Source organism: Patella vulgata, chromosome 6 (genome assembly GCF_932274485.2).
Source record: "Patella vulgata chromosome 6, xgPatVulg1.2, whole genome shotgun sequence".
NCBI lineage: Eukaryota > Metazoa > Mollusca > Gastropoda > Patellidae > Patella > Patella vulgata.
In genome coordinates this window covers 8,812,501-8,833,344 of record NC_065884.2, presented here as the reverse complement: position 1 = coordinate 8,833,344, position 20,844 = coordinate 8,812,501, and the positions used below count along the sequence as shown (strand labels likewise).

General features: G+C 33.3%; 1 protein-coding gene across 1 annotated transcript; it reads right to left on the bottom strand.

The window, feature by feature from the left end:
• Nucleotides 1-621: 621 nt before the first annotated feature.
• LOC126824932 (filamin A-interacting protein 1-like) lies at nucleotides 622-20,579 on the bottom strand. Its single transcript, XM_056101688.1, has 14 exons — nucleotides 20,455-20,579; nucleotides 19,072-19,140; nucleotides 17,464-17,544; nucleotides 15,197-16,203; nucleotides 13,282-13,299; nucleotides 10,231-10,248; nucleotides 9,088-9,105; nucleotides 8,859-8,876; nucleotides 5,343-5,360; nucleotides 3,655-3,672; nucleotides 3,417-3,434; nucleotides 2,638-2,655; nucleotides 848-865; nucleotides 622-643 (listed from the first exon to the last, which is right to left on the bottom strand). The coding sequence occupies exons 1-14, from the start codon at nucleotides 20,464-20,466 to the stop codon at nucleotides 622-624; spliced, it is 1,353 nt and encodes a 450-aa protein (XP_055957663.1). The 5' UTR covers nucleotides 20,467-20,579.
• Between the last annotated feature and the right edge of the window lie 265 nt (nucleotides 20,580-20,844).

Genomic DNA, 20,844 nt, shown 5'->3' with positions numbered 1-20,844 from the left:
CCATAATGTTACAATTACATATATTATTCTTTATCATCCAATAATACATTCTACACTAGATATCGATTGTGTGATAAATGTCATAATCTACTGTGATGTATTCTTAGAAAATATCGCTTTAAATGAATTTGATTGGTCAATCAAAAAGGAACTACTTTTTTTTATTTTCAAAGAACAGTTCATTTTTTATTTTCAAAGAACAGTTCATTTTTTATTTTAAGTAACTTCTTTCTTATTAAAAAGGAACTATTTTTATTCAATTGGCCTTGATGAAAACACTGGGTCAATAAAAAGGACTTTGCAATGGTTGAATTGCTGTCAAAAAATGATATATCACTAATGTAATCGGGTTCAATAAAAGTGAAATCTTTAGCAAAGAATTATATTTATATGTCTGTGCATATAAGAAAGGATTGAGTGATAAATAAAATCCCTTACTCGCCTTTTTTTGGTATCAATTAGATGTATTATTTCATTTCAATTTAAACTTTAGGGTCCGTGATAATAATTACATGATGTATATAATCAATAATGTTGTATTGTTGTATAATATAATGATGTATTCTGTTGTATTATCATTCTAATATTAATATAATCAATTCTGTATAATAATATAATGACTTACAACTGGTACGTCTTCTCACTATAAAACAAACAAATATATAATATTTATTAACATCAAATATAATCATGATTAAAACATACAGTATAAAATATAAATAAAAGATCAATAGTGATTAGGTTTTATGATTAATTAATAAATTAGAGCAACTTATTCACTATTCAAGAACGTTAAATGTCAACACAATTAATGTATACCACTGTGTATTATAATTATATGACTTACCTGATACGCCTCTCAGCTCTATGAAACAGAAAAAAATGATTGATATTAAGCATCAACAAACATGAATAAAAACATTTTAATACATAGCTAATTAATATATATACACATGCTAGAAATATCTTACAAATATTAAAGTAACTAAAGTAACAAGTGACGCGTCATTGACATTTCTCGCTAAAATGTCAAATTTCTCACGCCTTAATCTACGCTAATATGTGTCCAAATTGTTTTTTTAACACTAAACAAGCCAACAGTGAGGCTGATGTCCCCCGCCTAAATCCCAAAATAAATAGATGACACACATTAATTAATCGCACTTTTTTTTCTCTCAAACGTATCAAGCAATCAAACTATACACTAAGTTTTATCACTCTCTATCAGATAGAATCAAGATTATCTTTTCCCAAAGCGTTGACCAATGAAATTGATTAGCTCTGCTTAGCTTCAGCTCGAAAGATTAATCATTGAACTCAGTCAAGACATTCACCTAATGAACATCTACATCAAGTCTAAACATTCTACCCCAATTAGAAGGTGAGTTATTGTGTTCCAAAGTCTCGACCGATCAAATTGCTTATCGCTCTGCTTACCCTCAGCAAAAAATATTCATAATCGAACTCAGTCAGGGTATTGATGTAATAAAGCTATACACCAAGTGCCATCACTCTCACTTAATTAGAACTAAAGTTATTGTGTCTCATGTACATCAACCAATCAAATTGCTTATCTCTGCTTACCCTAAGCCGAACATTCTCATCTTCGAACTCCATCAAGGCATTTACCTAATCGACACCTATGCCAAGTGTGAACATTCTAACTCAATTAGAATGAGAGTTATTGTTTTCCATCTCTCGACCAATCAAATTGCTTATCGCTCTGCTTACCCTGAGCAGAAAACGCTTATGGTCAAACTTAGTCAAGGTATGGATGTAATGAAACTATACACCAAGTTTCATCACTCTCACTTAATTAGAACCAATGTTATCGTGTCCCAAACCATCAACTAATCAAATTGCCTATCTCTGCTGACCCTAAGCCAAAAATGCTCATCTTCGAACTCCATCAAAGCATTGACCTAATAAACACCTACACCAAGTTTGAACATTGTAGCTCAATTAGAAAGAGAGTTATTGTGTCCCAAAAAGTGTGACAGACAGGCAGACAGACAGACGGACGAACCCATTTTAATAGTTCCCTGCTTTCTTCGAAAGGCGGGGGACAATTGAGGAAATAAAATCAAAATACCAACACTAGATAATGTCATGACACGGTTTCAATCTGATTTAAAATATGCCTATCATTAAATTGTTGACAACACAATGGCGGCGGGCTTATTGCAAAGCGAGCAGCATAGACCGATGAAATTTTAATTCAACACATCTTTGTAAATACTGAACAGAATTGAACAAAGCTTCTTAATTTCTGATAATTTTTTCATATAAATTGGTTGGTTTTCTAAAATCTAGAAATCGGTACAGAAAATATAGGCAAAATAAAGTTATGTTTGGTTAACACATGAGAAGCTAGTGTTCAGATGGTGTAAATATATTCATCTTTAACACAACTTCAACACCACGAACCTTCCAATACAGAGAGTAAGGTTTGAGGTAGAGTTAGCACAGCGTTACATCGGTGCTACACTGGGCTAACTGGTGTTAAACTCTACACCACCTTAACCCGGGACAAGAAATGGCCCATTGTATGAGCGTCTGAACTTAACGCTCCTGGTAGGCGAATTTCAATTTAGATAGCAGAAAATCAATATAAAAAAAATAATTGTAAAAACTAACCTAATACTCTTCAATGTCCTATATAAGAAAGAAATTTAATTTTATTAATATACAAAAAAACATCCAAAAAGAAATAAGATTGCTTGGTGGAGTGTGATGGCCAACAACGAGGTTGTCCTATTTAGAAATAATTGAAATAGGTAATTGTTGAGCATAGTGATACAAAGAATATATAACGATACAATGTTTTCTAGAGTTCTTTCACGTGCAGGCCATGGTGTAAAAGATGTAACATTTAAGCTAACGACTATTCGTTGATGGAAATATTTTTGTAATAAACGTCAACGATGATTAAATGGTATTTAATATTACATAGAAGAACCGGGGCAAAAAAACAAATATGAAATACGTTTTTTGCTGTAACACAGATTTGTTACCTGGCGAAACTTACATTATATGTGATTAAAAGCCTAATATGTCACCTGAAAGATACACCTTAAACCGTTAACATACCTTACCAACCCCAACTAAACTAACAAACCTATCGTCTGTCGATAATTATAACTTTCTGGGATGAATCTTTAGAAGCTTTCATATTTTTTAAGTGTACACAACAACCAACATACAAATCGTAGGAGCTCTGGTGTGCATCGTTTGAAAGGAAAATATGTTGGCTGTTTCACGTAAGCGGTGAATTTAATAGGCACTAATACAACCAAGATTCCGTGAGAATAGATCTAGTTCACTAATTGTGTTCTTTAAATTATCTTTGATCGTTCGTGATAATAATTACATGATGTAGTATTAGTATATTCCTCTATAATAATATAATGACTTACCACTGATACGTCTTCTCACTATAAAACAAACAAAGATATAATATTTATTAACATCAAATATAAACATGATTAAAACATACAGTATAAAATATCAATAAATGATCAATAGTGATTAGGTTTTATTTTCTCTGTCTAGTATGATTAATTAATAAACCAGAACAAGTTATTCACTATACAAGGACGTTAAATGTCAACACTATTATTATATTCCACTGTATATTATAGTTAGATGACTTACCTGATAATCCCCTCATATCTATAAAACAGAAAAATAATTCATATAAGCATCAGCCATAAACATGATTAAAACATTTTAAACATAGATAATTAATGGTAGAAATATTTTACTCAAATCAATTAAGTAAATTTATATTTGTTGCTAAAATATCAAATTTCATACAGGTTAATCTAAGCCAACATAGATAATTAATAGTATAACCATTTTACTCAAATCAATTAAATAAATTTACATTTGTCGCTAAAATATGAAATTTCTTACGAGTTAATCTACGCTAACATAGACTTAGGTTGATTATTTAACATTTAATTAAAGATACATTTTGGAAAATTAGATAAAGATACATTATGGAAGATGGATAAAGATACACTATGGAAGATGGATAAAGATACACTATGGAAGATGGATAAAGATACACTATGGAAGATGGATAAAGATACACTATGGAAGATTAAAAAAAGATACATTATGGAAGATGGATAAAGATACACTATGGAAGATGGATAAAGATACACTATGGAAGATTAAAAAAAGATACATTATGGAAGCTTAGATAAAGAGCTGACAGTTCGCACTATAATAGTTAATAATAGATAAAATTCTAAGATATTTTTTCTATTAAAATTCTAAAACAGTTTTTCTATTAGAATTCTAAAATAGTTATTATATTATTGAGAAAACATTTTTTTAATACATATCTAAATATTTTATATATTACTGAGAAAACATCTTTTCTAAATATATCTAATTAGCTTTAATATTAGTAAGAAAACATTTCTGAAAAAAATTAATTGATCTATTATTGAAAAAAACATATTTAAAAAGTACATCGAAATAGTTATTTTACTATTGGTGTCTAAAGCTACAATCTGATTAAAATTCAGATGCTATTTCGTTTCGGTTTTTTTTTGTTCAAAAATTCGTTTTGCTTGTCTTCACAACAATAGGACCTGGAAGAATTGTTATATAACCCTCGTTCTGGTTGTTGTGAGGGATTAACCAATGAAACGGTCTGTTACGGTGAGTTCTTGGCGTGGGGTGCACCGAACAGTGGGTAGACCGCTAGAAACGTCAACACTGATTGATTATTCAATGTCTGACGTCATAGGGTCAAAATCCACTCGTATGACCCCTGATACCACCCCCCTTTCCACCGGTCAGATCTTCATGTAGTGTGGCCCATCGAAAGTATAAAAAACGAAACGAAATATAGATCTCTATTTTAATCAGATTGCCTGAAGCTATTAAATGAATTAAAATAATTTATTCGAAAGTCCTATTTTATAGAAGGAAAATTCTCTAGAATTTGAAAATAGTCGAGAAATATTAACCTGAAATCTTGAAGGACAAGCTATTGTGCATGCTATTGGTGACATAAAACCCAATGTCAACTAATTAAAAAGAAAACATGGATGATATCTCACAGAACAACATGTTTGTTTTGGATTTAGTAATATGTACGTCTATATCGTATTACTTTGATTACTATTGATACTAATTCTAGAACATCTTCTGCTTTAAGACTTTTAAACCACCATTAAATCAGGAAGTTGCGATTTGTAAGATTGTTAAATAAATTGGCCTGATTACACTTTTAACCGTTTATTTATTCCCTCTTAACTTCACACCTGTAGACAGTCGAATTTGAATTTAAGTAGCAGAAAATCAATATAGAAGTAAAAACTTACCTCCTATTCACCAAGTCCCTACCCAAGAAAGAAATATAATTTTAGTAGCATACAAAAACATTCAAAAAGAAATATAACTAGAACTGTCCCAGAAACAATCAAACACTTATACATTAATTACAATATTTATTTGATTAATGTGTATTGTTGACCTGTTTCTTTTTAAAGACCACTTAAGATCAAAAATCTAAATTTCATGTATGTATAGCCCATGGTTACTATATCAACTTTAAGGCAAGTTCACACCAATCTGATTAAAATTAAGTCCGCTGTTAACGTTTAAGTATCCGACACGTCAAAGCGCTTTTCGATTTTTCAATTACGACCTTAATCCGGTTGAATGGCTGGTGACGTCACAGGCACTACACATAGGATATACATTATCTATACAATATCTCACCGTATGTACAATATAGCACTATCAATACACACGGCAACTGGACAAGCGTCTATTGACGGTCCAATTACCACGTGACTGGCCTAATCATAATCACCGAATTATCGTCTTTCATTGGTATAGATTAGACATTTGTGATTGGAATATTTTAGAGTGAATTTAAAATGCCATATCATGCCGTAGATCAATTTAAGCTGCCTTTGTTTAAATAGGCCACGTGTCAAATGAAGATGACTCAAGAAATTAGCGCATTTACCGGTAATTTGGATAACCCCGTAATACTTGATATCCCAAACGTAAGTACAGAAATACGCAAATGGTGCCAGTCATTTTGTCGATATATTCATTATTAGCTATATATAATAATAATAACCATTTCTATACATAAAGAACAACTACAGTAAATATGGAATTTTCCGATGACTATGCATAACATGTACAATAGATCGCACTCATTTCTCTGCCAATCAACGCTTGGTATCTTATTATCATGTACCGTTCCATGTACTACGGGTGTAGTAAATGAGGTTAAACTTCGCCGCGAAAATTGCACGAGATCATTCGTGGAGTTCCTGGTGCCGTTTGGTGAGTGATTAAACTGTCAATGCCGTTGTTGTTGTTGTTGTTGTTACAAATTTAACGTCCAATACAAAATGCATGATATTATGGACAGGTTGATTTGATTAAGTTATTTACTTAAATAAAAAATAGAAGTTAGGTAAAAACACTAAATAATAAAAAGTTCTTGTATATCTAAACGTCACTTTAAAACAGATTTAAAATAATTAAAAGTTCTTGTAAATCTAAAAATCACTTTAAAACACGGTTTTATAAATGGCTTGGAAATCGTTGTCGTGGGAAAAGAGGGCGGGTCATCTTCTCACTTTGTCATAATGAAAGTTGAAATAGGAGATGCAATTGTAAAATACTTTTATTATAAAGAAGATAACCGATGTTAGACATTATAACCTAATCGTATGAAAAACGTTAATCTATCCATAAATTAAATGTTGTTTAAACGCCAATCAACAAACAATACGAGGCTACTTGATTACAAAAACACCGGTGAGCAATAATTATTGGGTATATAGTAACTTTAAACAAATTATTAGTAAAATTTAATTTATTTTATACAATTAATGTGTGTGTGTATGATTCTACCATTAGTTCGTTCGTGAGGTATTACGCACACGTTCCACTGAGAGTGATGTCTTTGATCTGACCGGCGTAAAAAAAGATAATTACCTAATCAACATTCTTAATCCCACTAACACTCACTGCTAACACCAACTTGAAATTAATTTATGACCCATGCCTGTATAACTTTTATAGTCGGATTGATTAATTAATGACAGATATTAACGACACTACACTTTATGCAGTAAAAACCACATAACTAGACCCGTATATTTTTTACATATTAAAAGTGTTCGTCCAATAAGTTCCATATTGTAAAAAATTAATTAAGAGTTCAGGACTTCAAAGTTTAAAAGTTGTAGGCACCCTAAATTGGATCTTAAATTAAAATGAATTACGAAACAAATTATTCCGTAGTCAATTGTTTTATTTAATTAGGGGGATTAAGGAATCCTTCAGGCGTTAAAGAATACACACGCCGGCTGTATATAGGTAATTAAGGAATAAACATTCCGAATATGCATTCGGTCACTGTGACGTCACTGGCGTCTGAGGGGATTAAGAGTGTTTTCGATAATTGGCAAAGCCGTTTTTACGGAAGGTCTATTTTTACGACTTTGAATGAAGATAACTGAACTTGCCGTAAAGTGGATATAGTAACCATTGGCTACACGTATCTCAAATCTTCCGGGACCATCTTATGTGCACTTTAAGAATTATTAACTAAGTTATAATGACAGACATTTCACCCGGGCCAAATCTCCCATTTTTAAAAGTTGTTAAAACTTTCAAAATAAGCACCAAATCGTTTGCGATCAACTTGACCTTTAAAATAAATTAATGACGTCAATTAATTAATGACGTCAATTAATCAGAAAAAGAAATCTGCCAACACCGACTGAGTTATACTTATGAAAAACAATCACTGATTTTATTTCACACTACCCATCAGATGTTACCGATGTTATTAAGAGTCTTAAAGAAAACATAATTATTAACTAAGTAATAACGGTAAACATTTCAACCGGGCAAAATATCGCATTATAAAATTTCAAGAGTTGCACAGAAACTTTGTTTATCAACCGATTTTGATAAAACTTTCTGAATATGCATCAATTGACAAAATAATCGTTTATCATCGCCATTTACATAATTTCAAAGTTTTACAAAAGATCTAGTTCAAATATCAAAATTTGTTGTTATTTCACATCTTTGGTCTAATTTACTACATTTTAGACAGGTGATCTAAGAACAGAAAAGGGTTCTACATGGTAAATCCTCTGATATGATTACATTAATAAAAAACATTATTCCTATTTTGTATGAATCAAGACGAATTTCTTCTTTGAGTAGTATTTAGCAATTGATATATGTAATAAACACAATACAATAATACGGAACACAATTAAAGCGACATTAAATTTTCGTTGAGGGTCCTCTCAACATTATCGAGCGACAGATTATTAACGTATGTACATATCTTAACTTCAAGCCACTTGAAAATGTACACGTAAACTATATTTCATTAGTTGAAATAAACCAGCTATATAAAAATTCATTTCAATTATATCTTACCTCATTAACCTATAATAAAAACAATTAATATGTATTAATATTCAAAACAAATATACAGATACACAATATACAAATATACAATATTACAATTGCACATTTATATATAATTATTGGTTTCTCCATAATATTACAATTACATATCTTATTCTATTTGCGTAGTACAATATTAGAATTTATATATTTCTATATAATTGTTATATTCTCCATAATATTACAATTACATATTATATCATTCTATATGCTTAATACAGTATTATAATTAGATATATTATTTTATATTAAATGGTCGTTATTGATAATAACTACATGATGTAGTATTGATAATCTAATATAACGATGTATTGTGTTGTATTATCATTCTAGTATTAGTATATTATTAAATTCTGTATAATAATATAACCACTTACCACTGGTAATCCATTTCACTATAAAGCAAACAAATATATAATATTTATTAACATCAAATATAAACATGATTAAAACACAGAATACAAAATATAAATAAATGATCAATAATGACTAGGTTTTATTGTCTCTGTCCAGTCTGATTAATTAATAAATTTATTCACAATGTAAAGACGTTAATTCTCAACACTATTATTATATTTCACTGTGTATTATAGTTTGATAACTTACCTGATAATCCCGCTATCTCTATAAAACAGAAAAATAATTTATATTAGAATCAACAAACATGATTAAAAACTTACAAGACACAGAAATATTTCATTCAAATCACTTTTATAAGCATCAAAATTAAAGTAACTTAATGATGCGCAATCGGCATTCGTCGATAAAATATGAAATTTCTCACGGCTTAATCCACACCTATATGTGCTCATATTGATTATTTAACATTTAATGAAGAAAACAAACTCAAATACCAAATCTAAATAATGTACCGGCTTGGATTTAATCGGATTTAAAACAGCCTTAGCATTAAAATTTCGTGGGTAATACAATGGCGATGGATTTACTGCAAGGCCAGCAACATAGATCGAACAAATTTCAATTCCACATTTCTGTTTCTGAACGGAATTGAATCATTATTGGACTATTATTCCCATTAGAGATTCATCGTTCACAATATTGTTGTTTGTAAGTGATTCCGTTTGCTTAAAATGGAGCGTGGTTTTAAGCATCGTTATATCATTAGCAATAATTTTAATACATAAAACAATAAAATCTTAACTTTAATTAATTATAAATGGTTATTCTTTTATTGAGAAACTTTCAAAAAATATATTTATATAGTTAATCTAAATATTTATTCTATTATTGAGAAGGATTAAAAAAATATGTAAACGACAAAACTTATTTTGTTATTTGAGAGACGATAGCATTGCCATTCTTATGTCTTATTTAATACAAAGACCTTCCTCTAGAATTAAAAATGGTCGAATATAAACCTGAAATGTCGTAGCACTACTTTCTCTTTTCCTGAATTTTTCATAAAACCAAATGACATGAATGACATCTTACTTTTGAGAGATAACAATCAAATTCTGATTTCTAAACAAGTTTCAATTTGTAAGATTGTGCAACAAGAAAGGTGTAGGCTATTTTCATATACATTATTATTAATTAGGCCTGACCAAAGTTTTTACCGTTTATTTGTCAGATTTTCTTCACCAATATACACACAGTTAACAAAATTATCTAAAAATCCGTTTACACTTGTTGTTCTCATTTGATACACTTCTGAACTTTACGCCCTGTGAATAGGCGAATTTCAATTTAGATAAGAGCACCAATATGGAAATTATTGAAAACCCTTACCTGTCATCCTCCAACAGCCTATTCCAAAAAAGAAATATAATCATATTAATATACAAAAACATTCAAATGTATAAATATTTATACGTTAAGTTTCCCGAAAATCGGATAACAATTACATACTTTTGCACTATTTGCGTACAAGGATCGGCCATTTTTTCGAACAGTTTCGGTTCGATTTAAAAAGCGGATAACAATTGCGATCTATAGATAGGCCCATAATCCAGGAAGTTACGATCGTACAGACAGGTGCCATAATCTATGAAGTTACGGTCCGATATATTGAAAGGAACCAACATCTATATTTCAAGTTCTGTTAACATTGGATAAAAATTGTGACCTGTAGAGTGTCCACAACTAAAAATGTGAACGGAATGTAATCAAACATTAGTCGATTACTCATGCAATTTAACTCACTTTGCCCTCCGTGTAACGCTCACTAGTTCCCGGTTGTTGGATTTCGGCATGATTCAAGTATCAGGATGAGAAGGTACTTAAAGCGAGAATTTCAAATTTTCTAAGAAATTCAAAACATAATTATTTCTATGTCTTTTGCTCAATAGGTTATCAACTCACTATTATACGATCATGGGCATTATTTCCCATCCTTCATGGGCATTATTTCCCATCCTTAAAAATCTATGACACAGGAAATAACAACACAATTACCTCCCCTGTTTGCTATTGACAACATGGGGCAGCCATTTTCCAACGTCGGAATTTGAAGTTAAAAATGATATTTTTGCCAATTTCTGAGCTGGCAATAGCGAATTATAGGATTAATAGGATTATTCTTTAACAAGGTAGGACTGTTTATGGATACCATCTATTTTAAGGCTTTATTTTAATACATTTTAAAAATATAACTTGAAAATTTGAAATTGCAACTTTAACATCGACTTGACTTCACTTAGGTCACTTCGAGACTGACTTTTGGCCTATATCTTTATTTTTTATTTCAATAACACTCAGAGGTCTTCATAAGTGAACTGGGAGAAAACCCACAAAATTAGTAACGCATTAGTCCAGACAATATGAACGTGTGTACATATCTTAACTTCTGGCCACTTGAGAGTAGACTATGCGACGTTGACTATTAATACATCAATATAGAAATTCACTTAAACTAAGCTTACCTCTTTATCCTGTAATACAAACAATTAATATTTATTAATATTTAAAACAAATACGCAGAAACAAATCAACAATACTAGAATAGCTAAATATTTATATATTATTAATATTTATTCCACAATATTACAATTAGATATATTCTATTTACATTGTACAATATTGAAATTAGTGTAAAATGATCGGTAGCATTTTTACTCTTTAAATTAATAATAGCACTATATTAACTAATTATATTAATTATTGGGATTCATATTATAGACCAGTCATTTCTTACGCACTCAAATGAATGACTGATGGGTTGACACATAAAAAAGATTTATAATTTGATAAATATAGCTGGCTCTATTTGAAAACAAAATACCACCAGACCACTTATGATGGAAAAGTTACCATGACATATTTGGCATGAGTGACCAATCACGTGATTATTTACATCATAATAAGGCAATATAATAATTAATAGCTGTGAATCTGATCGTATATAACAAATAGAATGTGCGCTCTCGGGTAGACACCATGCAAATTTTTAGAGCATGTTGAGGCTTAAGAGACACCATCTAGATTGAGTTGACCCCACTGATTTGTAGGAGAGCCATATTGGATGTAATGTGTGTCTTCAGTAAACTCAATCTGCGAATTAGGGAGAGAGAGAGAGAGATAGAGAGAGAGAGAGAGAGAGAGAGTAACGTCCACTCGACACAAACTAGGTCATTTCGGGACTAACACATGGTTCAGTTTTATTTCAATAATTCGCTTGCTCATTGGGGTCTTTAGCAGTGGGATGAAACCGGAGGACCCGGAGAAAACCCACGAACTTGGACAGGCGAACCTACTCCTTGTCACGTACAAGCGGGGAATCGAAACTACACCAGGTGACTCAATGACAGACCTTATGATACACCGGGCACGCCCTAACCATTCGGCCATCCACCCTGCCCAAGCGAATTAGGGTGTGGATAGACAGACATATAAATTTTAAGTACTGTACTATAATGTTACCTATGCTTGTAACCGATGAAATATAGAAACAAACTGATATTTTTTATTCGGGTAGCTAGCCATAAACTGGGTAAGCGGATAGAAGAAAATACAGAACGTGAGTACTAAGAAGAGAATGAGAAGCAAATATAACCAGAGACAATATTAGCGATCACAAGGCTATTAAAATATGTAGCAGAGAAGAGAGTATGCGTCACACATCGGCTGTGGGAAGCTACCCCATGTACTTTCCATATCTAACCAGCGACGCATAGCACTACTTTAGATATATTATTTTATTTTAAAGGAGCTAAATCGCTAATAATTGGGACGTACTGTCTGAACCATCGTAAAGTTTAAACAGATTTCCGTTTAAAATTTACGATGTTCACACAGTAGAAATTGACACAAATTACATTTAAAAATGAATATGAATGTATATAAACTGATTTACATTCAATTGTTTCTGTTTTTACTGTGATAATCAGTTATGTTCCGCAAAATACGCCAGAAGTCTCAATCACTGCCATCTAGTTATTCCAGTCTACAAGAAGCCCATTTTCCTGGTAAGATCACAACATCAACGTTGATTTAAATTGAAAAATAATTTGTGTTTTCGATGTCGAAGACTTTGGATGATATCAAGTTATTGACCTAGCTACTTTAAATTATCTTTGATCGTTCTTGATAATAATTACATGACAATAATAATAATATAATAATAATATAATGAATTTATAAAACGTCTGCATCCCAGTAAAAATTACTGCTCCGCGGCGCTATTACATTTTGTTAAATAAAATAAAAATTGAATTATACATATAATAACGGAAAATTTAAGAAATGTGAAGTTATTAAAATGATAGCGCAAGCATTATATAAAAATTACCCACTACATGATGTAGTATTAGTATATTCCTATATAATAATTTAATAACTTACCTCTGGTAAAATTCCTCACTATAAAACAAACAAATATATAATATTTATTATCATCAAATATAAACATGATTAAAACACAGAATATAAAATATAAATAAATGATCAATAATGATTAGATTTTATTGTCTCTGTGCAGTATGATTAGTATTCATACAGTGGTTTAGTAGGCGTGCTTTTGCTTACTTTGAACATTTAATTTCATGACGATAATGATAAAGTGTTCAGGTATTATTCTGATCTTAAAAGGTACTTCTCCGCTTGTATGTGACAAAGAGAGTAAATTTTCCCCCCACTGCTAAAGACTCCTACGCGCAAGCGAATTATTGAAATAAAATTGAACCATTTGTTAGTCCCGAAATGACCTAGGTTGTGTCGAGTGGACGTTAAACCCCATTTCTCTTTCTCAATAAAGTCCTGTTTTCTTCTTTTACTATTAAACATATTACCAGGTGCCAATAATTACCCAGTGCCTATATACTGTATAAGTGATGTTATGTTTTTCGAATAAGTTTGTTTTTAATAATCAAGCGATGGGAAGTTGGGGTTGTTGTGTGTAACACGGAAGAGGGCTGTATTTTTTAAAAGTCGTTGGGAGATGTCGGCTTTCCAATACAAATGAAATGGGGCTGTACGTCCTACTTTTCTGCAACTTTCCAAATTATACACTAGCACAATGAAGATAGATAAAAAAAAAGGTTTCAATTGGGAATTGATAAATTTAAATTTTAGAAATTATACGATAGCACGACATTTACAAATTTAGAATTTTGAGTCGAACGAATTTTAAAGTAAAACCGAAAGTAAATGACATGGAAATTCAAAAATCGGCTCCCCACAAACTGTTGCCATTTAGAGTAAGTTCAAAACATAAAAAAGTATTCGAAAATCGGAATCAAAATTGCGACTGGATATCGATTTGACGTTTTTCTGTAAATCAAAATATGGCAGCCAAACCGTTGAAAATGTTATGGAACAAGATAATATGTAATTTTTAGTCTATTTTAAATTGAGACAACTATTCATGTTCTGGAAATATCGGAAGGCCCCGGTCATTTCCGGAAGCCGCCATAAAAATTTTAATATACAATGCGTACATTGTCAGAAAAACTAAATCAAGATCACACATCACCCCAGTCTGGAACAGATTGCATTGGCTCCGTGTTCAAAAAAGGATCAAATATAAAATCTCATCGTTAACCTATCGCTCGATAAACAAATCCGCGCCAGGTTACCTTCAAAATCTAGTATCACTGTATCAACCAAAACAACCATTAAGACCAGAATGGAAACTATTATTGGATGTAACTGCCTATAATTTGAAATCATTTGGATCCAGAATTTTTCAAAACAGCGCATCAATTCTGTGGAATGCACTTCCAGAAGTTATCCGACAACGTGAAGCTGTGCCCGTTTTTAAATCCAAAGTGAAAACTTAGTTATATTATTAATACTCCGAAGTGAGAACATTTTCTAGCGCCTAGTACACCCCCCCCCCCCCCCGTGGATTAAATAGTTGCGCTATACAAATATAATTTGTATTATTATTATTATTTTGAAGGCATCCATGTGTTCATTAGTCCCACCAAGTTGCAAGTCGATCCCTCAAATACCAAAGGAGATACGCCCTGTTGACTGTCGAAAGTATGCGGACAAAAATTGTCGCAAAACCTTGATACTAAAACTATTCGAGAGAACTTCCAAATTTTGAAAAGCCGTTAGTCAGAGCCCATGTGGGATTCGTCCAAAGAATCAAAAATGAAACCCGATGAAAATAGTTCATACTGGCAATCTGAGATTATTTTTGTCCTATTGTTATAAAAACTCTTACGAAATCAATACGTTTTTCGTACCGAATTACCCACACACTTAAACAAAAATCTTTGTAAAAACAAGTAATAATATAATCTAATGTTACCTTCCCGCTGATTTATTTGGATTAACTTTCGTCTTTACGTACTGTATCTCTTCTTGTTGGATATTAATGGAGTGTTGTAATCCTCTAATATTTTGCTTGTTTTCAGCGTCTGCCTGCTCTAATTGTCTGAATATTTCTGGTTGTTCCCCAAACTTATCTTGTAGTATGTTCATCGCTTGCTGAAAGTCTTGGATGGTTTGCTTCTGTTTCGTGTCTGACTCCTGTAGTGTGTGTATTGCTTGCTGGTGTTTTTCAATGGTTTGCTTCTGTTCCATGTCCGCCTCCTGTAGTGTGTGGATCGATTGCTGAAGTTCTTGAATGATTTGCTTCTGTTTCGTGTCAGCCTCCTGTAGTGTGTGGATCGCTTGCTGTTGTTCTTTGGTGGTTTTCCTGTTTGCTGTGTCTGCCTCCTGTATCGCTTTCTGATGGTCTTGGATAGTTTGCTGCATCCCATCAATGGTCTCCTGTTGTTTAGTTAATCTTTTCCCAACCTTATCCGGTAGTATGTTTATCGCTTGCTGAAGTTCCTGAATGGTTTGCTTCTGTTTCGTGTCTGCCTCCTGTAGTGTTTGTATCGCCTGCTGATCTCTTTCAATGATTTGATTGTGTGATGTGACTGACTCCTGTAGAGTGTGTATCGCTTTCTGATATTCTTGGATGGTTTCCCTGTGTCCCGTGTCTTCCTCCTGTAGTGTGTGTATGGTTTTCTCATATTCTTTCATAGTTTGCTTGTGTTCCGTGTCTGCCTCCTGTAGTGTGTGGATGGTTTGCTGATGTTCTCGGATGGTTTGCGTGTATTCCGTGTCTGCCTCCTGTAGTGTGTGAATGGTTTGCTGAAGTTCTTGGATGGTTTGCTTGTATTCCGTGTCTGCCTCCTGTAGTATTTTTATGGTTTGTTGCAGTGCAGTAAACCGATCCTCAATAACATCCAATCTTTCCGTTTGTTGTTTATTAGATTTCCCCACTTGTACATTTGTGCAGTTCGTAATGTGGTATGTTTTCCCCTTCTGTAATATAAAAGTTCATGTCCTAAATTGACGTTTTAAGTTTACCCATGATGTGCTTGTGCTGATAAATGCATTTAAAGTCGATTTGCGAGGCCGACCAATGGTGACCTTTGCCCTACTCAGAAGCGGCCATTCCCACAATTGATCACTCAGAAGGGCACCTCAAGGAACAATTTGATACCTATTTGTGCTTGCACTGAGATATGCATTTAATGTAGATTATGCGTGGCCGATCAATGGTAACCTGTGGCGTACTCAGAAGTATGTTACCCCCCCCCCCCCCCACAATGGATTAATCAGAAGGATTTATGTTGTCATTTTGAATCCTAAAGAACAATTTGATACAGGGTCGTGGATGTACCCGATGTGTTATAAAGCCAATTTTGGCCGAAATGTGAACAGCGTACCCTGTTGGTGTCCCCAAAGCATTACTTAAGAGTTGGGGTGGGGGTGGGGTATCATGTAAATTAAATCTTTGCTAGCCCCAGGGGTCTACGTTATTTGGATAGAAGATGTCATAACATCAAAATGACCACCGACATAGAATGCCAATTACTGTAAAGGGTCTCTTTAAATAAAAAAAACAACAAACCGAGATGGTCATCACAGACTAAGGAGAAATGAAATGATATCAAATGGAGTTTTATGGCACGTCAAACCGAGCTATGATGCTGCTCAAAACATAGGGCGAAATGTGAGACAATCTGAAGTATATCACAAAACAAAATATATATATATATATATATATATATATATATATATATAAATAAAAACAAATATCACAGTTATAGATTTATAAAATTAAAAACAACATACAAATATATATATTTATAAAATAAAGATAATAATGATACTTTAAATATTTATATGTATTTTGATATTTTTTTAATCTGAAAATATCTTTAACTGTAATAAAAGTCTGTCACTTTAAAATTATGATTGCAATATAAACGCGGTTAGACTCACATCAAATTCCATATGCCTGGGCATATTTTACGTCCACACCAATGTGTACACGTGATCTGTTTGTCATCCCGTCGGAACACCCGATGAACCTCCTTGGCCAAAACCGACGTCCAACAAGGGATCCCAGGTTAGCGAGCCACCGCGGCTCAATGGTACATAAACGGTAATATACAATAATCATAACTTTGATCCGTTAACTTTTGTAGACCTTTGTTCCCAGTACCCGAGTACCGCGCAGACATAAATGTAACATAGTACATTTTGTTACAGGTAACCGAGTAGATGTTAACCTACTTTTGGAGTCTTGTTCCTCGCTCCACCGATAATATCATCTTCACTTGAAGTAGTTTCTTCATCAGTACCATCTTCCTTTGTCTTAAAGATTAATTTGTAAGCATTATTATAATACATATAATCAATGATGAATACTTTCATTTAATTTTAATTTTGCAATCTTCAACGGTACTTATCTAATAAGCATCCATCATAAAAAGCATCGCATTCGACTTTTGGTCCGTGTCAATATTTAGTGACAGATCCTAGTAGAATCCACAAAGATGTTGGCGATTAGGAATTCTACCATTCTTGTGATGTCGTCACATGTGTAACGTTAGTCTGGCAGCAATAAAACAGGTATTGATCAACAAAATAACCAATATTTTCCACTAATATCTTTATCCATCAAGTGAAGACAGATTTACTTGATTGCGGTAAATTAGATTAAAAAATCTAACATGCTATCGTCTAATTTCTTACTTCTATTTGTGAATTTCTAACTTCTATTCATGTAATTTCTACATCAAGACAATGTACATGTATAACCCAACTTCTTTATTTGTTCAGTGTAAATTTTAATTCTATTTCATATTATTTCTATCATTGATGCTTTACACTTTTATCATGAACATCAACGACTTTACAATGATGGTTGCTAGGAAGAAGTTTCAAATAATAGAAATAAGGTCAAACAGAATTAAAATTTACACTGAACAAATAAAGAAGTTGGATTATACATTGTCTTAATTTATAAATTATATGAATGGAAGTTAGACGATAGCACGGTCGAATTTGAAATCTTATATACCGCCATACTACTTGGGAGCATGATTCACCATTTGGCTCGTTGGGGCTGCACAGGATACCATCGTACAACTGATGCACCCGTACGCAGCTTGTAACTACGAAGCCGAAATAGTTGGTTCCATCTAAATTTGGAATTCATAGCACAATAAGTGTATAGAAGACCGTGGACTAACAGTCATTTGTAGACAACGAATACAGAGTCTGGACTTAAAATATATTTACAAGGAGAGTCGTCACTAATAGTCGTTATTAGACAACAAATATATTTACAGTGAGACAAATATTTACATATTGTTCTGATGCTTTTCATGATGAAATTATAATTCTTTTATCATTCTGTGGGCTGTTCTTTAAATATCATTATTACACAGTTGAGTACATGTGTGATATTGCATTATGTTTATGTTATTCTCACATCATACCGGGGTGACGTCCTTAATACGCTGATACGTCGACGGAAAATGGTCTCAGAGCGCGCCTAGAGCGCCATAAGCGTCGTGAAAGCGTGGTGGAAACGCCAGATATCGTGCTGTGGTCTCCTTGGTAGTAAATGATCGCCGGGTCACGGTGTTTGTTTTAAGCATGCTCAACACAATCGCCAAGGTTTTGCGATCTGCGAGAAACATGGCTTTTTCAAGTTTGTAAGTTTTTGGGACATTTTGTCGCGTTGAGTTCACGTTTGCCGGCGACCTTGCGAAGTCTCTGGTCGCCGAACGGTCGCAGCAGCGCAGTAAGGACGCCACCCCAGTCTGACGGGGGCATTACGTATACCAGTGAGAACAGGAAGACCAAAACACACAACAAATAGACATAATTTACCTGTGGACTGTTTATCTGTACTAAGGTATTTTCCTCTATCTGATATTCATCAGAATTATTTTCTGTTAACTGAAATTAAAAACGTGAGTTAAGGTCTACTAACAAATGAAATGAAATGGGGTTTAACGTCCTACTCCTATACTGGGCTAATGAAGACGGGCATACGTCATACAGTGTGCTATGAGGGAAATTTTGCCCGGGCAGCGGCACTATTGCCTACACTTATATCGAATTCCAACCGCCAAGGGTTCTTTTACGTGCATTCCAATGTATACACGGGACCTCGGTTTTCCATCTCATCTGAAGGACTAGACAGCTGTCCTTGTCAGGCCCTCCGTTCTGCACAACTGACAAGCGGAAACCACGCCGGAAAATCTGGATGAACTTTCTCGGCCAATGCAGGGATCGAACACCCGACCTCCATGCTAGCGTGCCAGCGTCTTTACCACCTAGCCACCGTGGCTGCGTCTACTAACAAGGTCCAAATAATGGCCATGTTTAATCCCGGTGTTGGCCAAGAAAGTTCATCGGGATTTTCCGGCATAGTTCCCCTTGTCAATACACGGTGGCTAAGTGCGTTCGGAAGTTGGCTCGCTAACCTGAAGGTCGCGTGTTCGATCCCTGTGTTGTCCGAGAAAGGTCATCTGGATTCCCGGTGTGGTTCCCCCTTGTCAGTGGTGTAGGGCACAGAGCAACGTATAGATTTTTATATAAAAACAATATTGTTATTCTCAGCAAAGGATTGAGGAACAGGCTAGGCCTATATTATCTCCGATGCCCCGTGTACACATTGGTATGTACGTAATAGAATCATTGAAAGTTAAAATTCGAAATAAGACGGTCATCACACCGCTGTCTTGGCAAAATTTCCCTCATATCACACTACACATTACCCCGGACATAGAGACAAGACGTTAAACCCCATTTCATTTCATACTATAATGTTTGAACCATAATAAAGTGAATGACAATATACATGATCTGTACATACATGTAGGAAATGAAACTAGAACTGCGTAAAAGCTGTGGTGACGTGTATCGGTACGTCAGGTCACGACTGGTCATGTCAACAGTCAAGTTACACCATGAAGGGATACTTGACACGCCAGCGCCAAACATGATGTACAATGCGAGACAAACCACATATATAATTGCAATCTATTTTTATACATTTTATCACAGAAGAGTAAATGAACTAAACATATTTATAAACGAAACAATCGAAAACAAATAAAGTACACAATCACATAAAGGCGAGGTCTCACTCGTATATTGTTTCGGTGAAGATCGCTGATATACAAACCACTGTATTTATTATATTGATCAAAACGAATGTTACTTGGTCTTTACAACATAATATAAACAATATACATGACTACTTACATCTTCCGACATCGTTATTCCTTGCAATAATTAATAGTTCGATTCCCAGCCAGACGTATAGCTATGGGGAACCCCCTATAGTATTGACGCGTGTCTCAAGTCTCTTTCACAACACTGTTCGTACTATTGTAGATACTGGAATATCGAGACTTTGCTTTCTAGGAATAAATAGCATTCGGCACACATAGTTACTTCGTCTAATATGGCTCAACATACTTCGTTTATTTCAAACGAGTTCACCCAATGCACAATCCCACCCCGATAAGTGCGTTTGGTTTAATATCCAGATAAAATAGACTTTGACTGATATAATTATAGACATATATTAAATTAACTAAAAGATTGTATATTTCTATATTTTATATAAATCACAGATTAGCTGAAATAACC

Bases quoted from the DNA above. Each gene is read 5' to 3' on its own strand.
- LOC126824932 (XM_056101688.1), bottom strand. The intron at 17,545-19,071 runs GTAAATTATGTC...TTAATCTTTAAG, and splicing joins TACAGATAAACAGTCCACAG to ACAAAGGAAGATGGTACTGA. The intron at 16,204-17,463 runs GTAGGTTAACAT...TTTATATTACAG, and splicing joins CGAGGAACAAGACTCCAAAA to AAGGGGAAAACATACCACAT.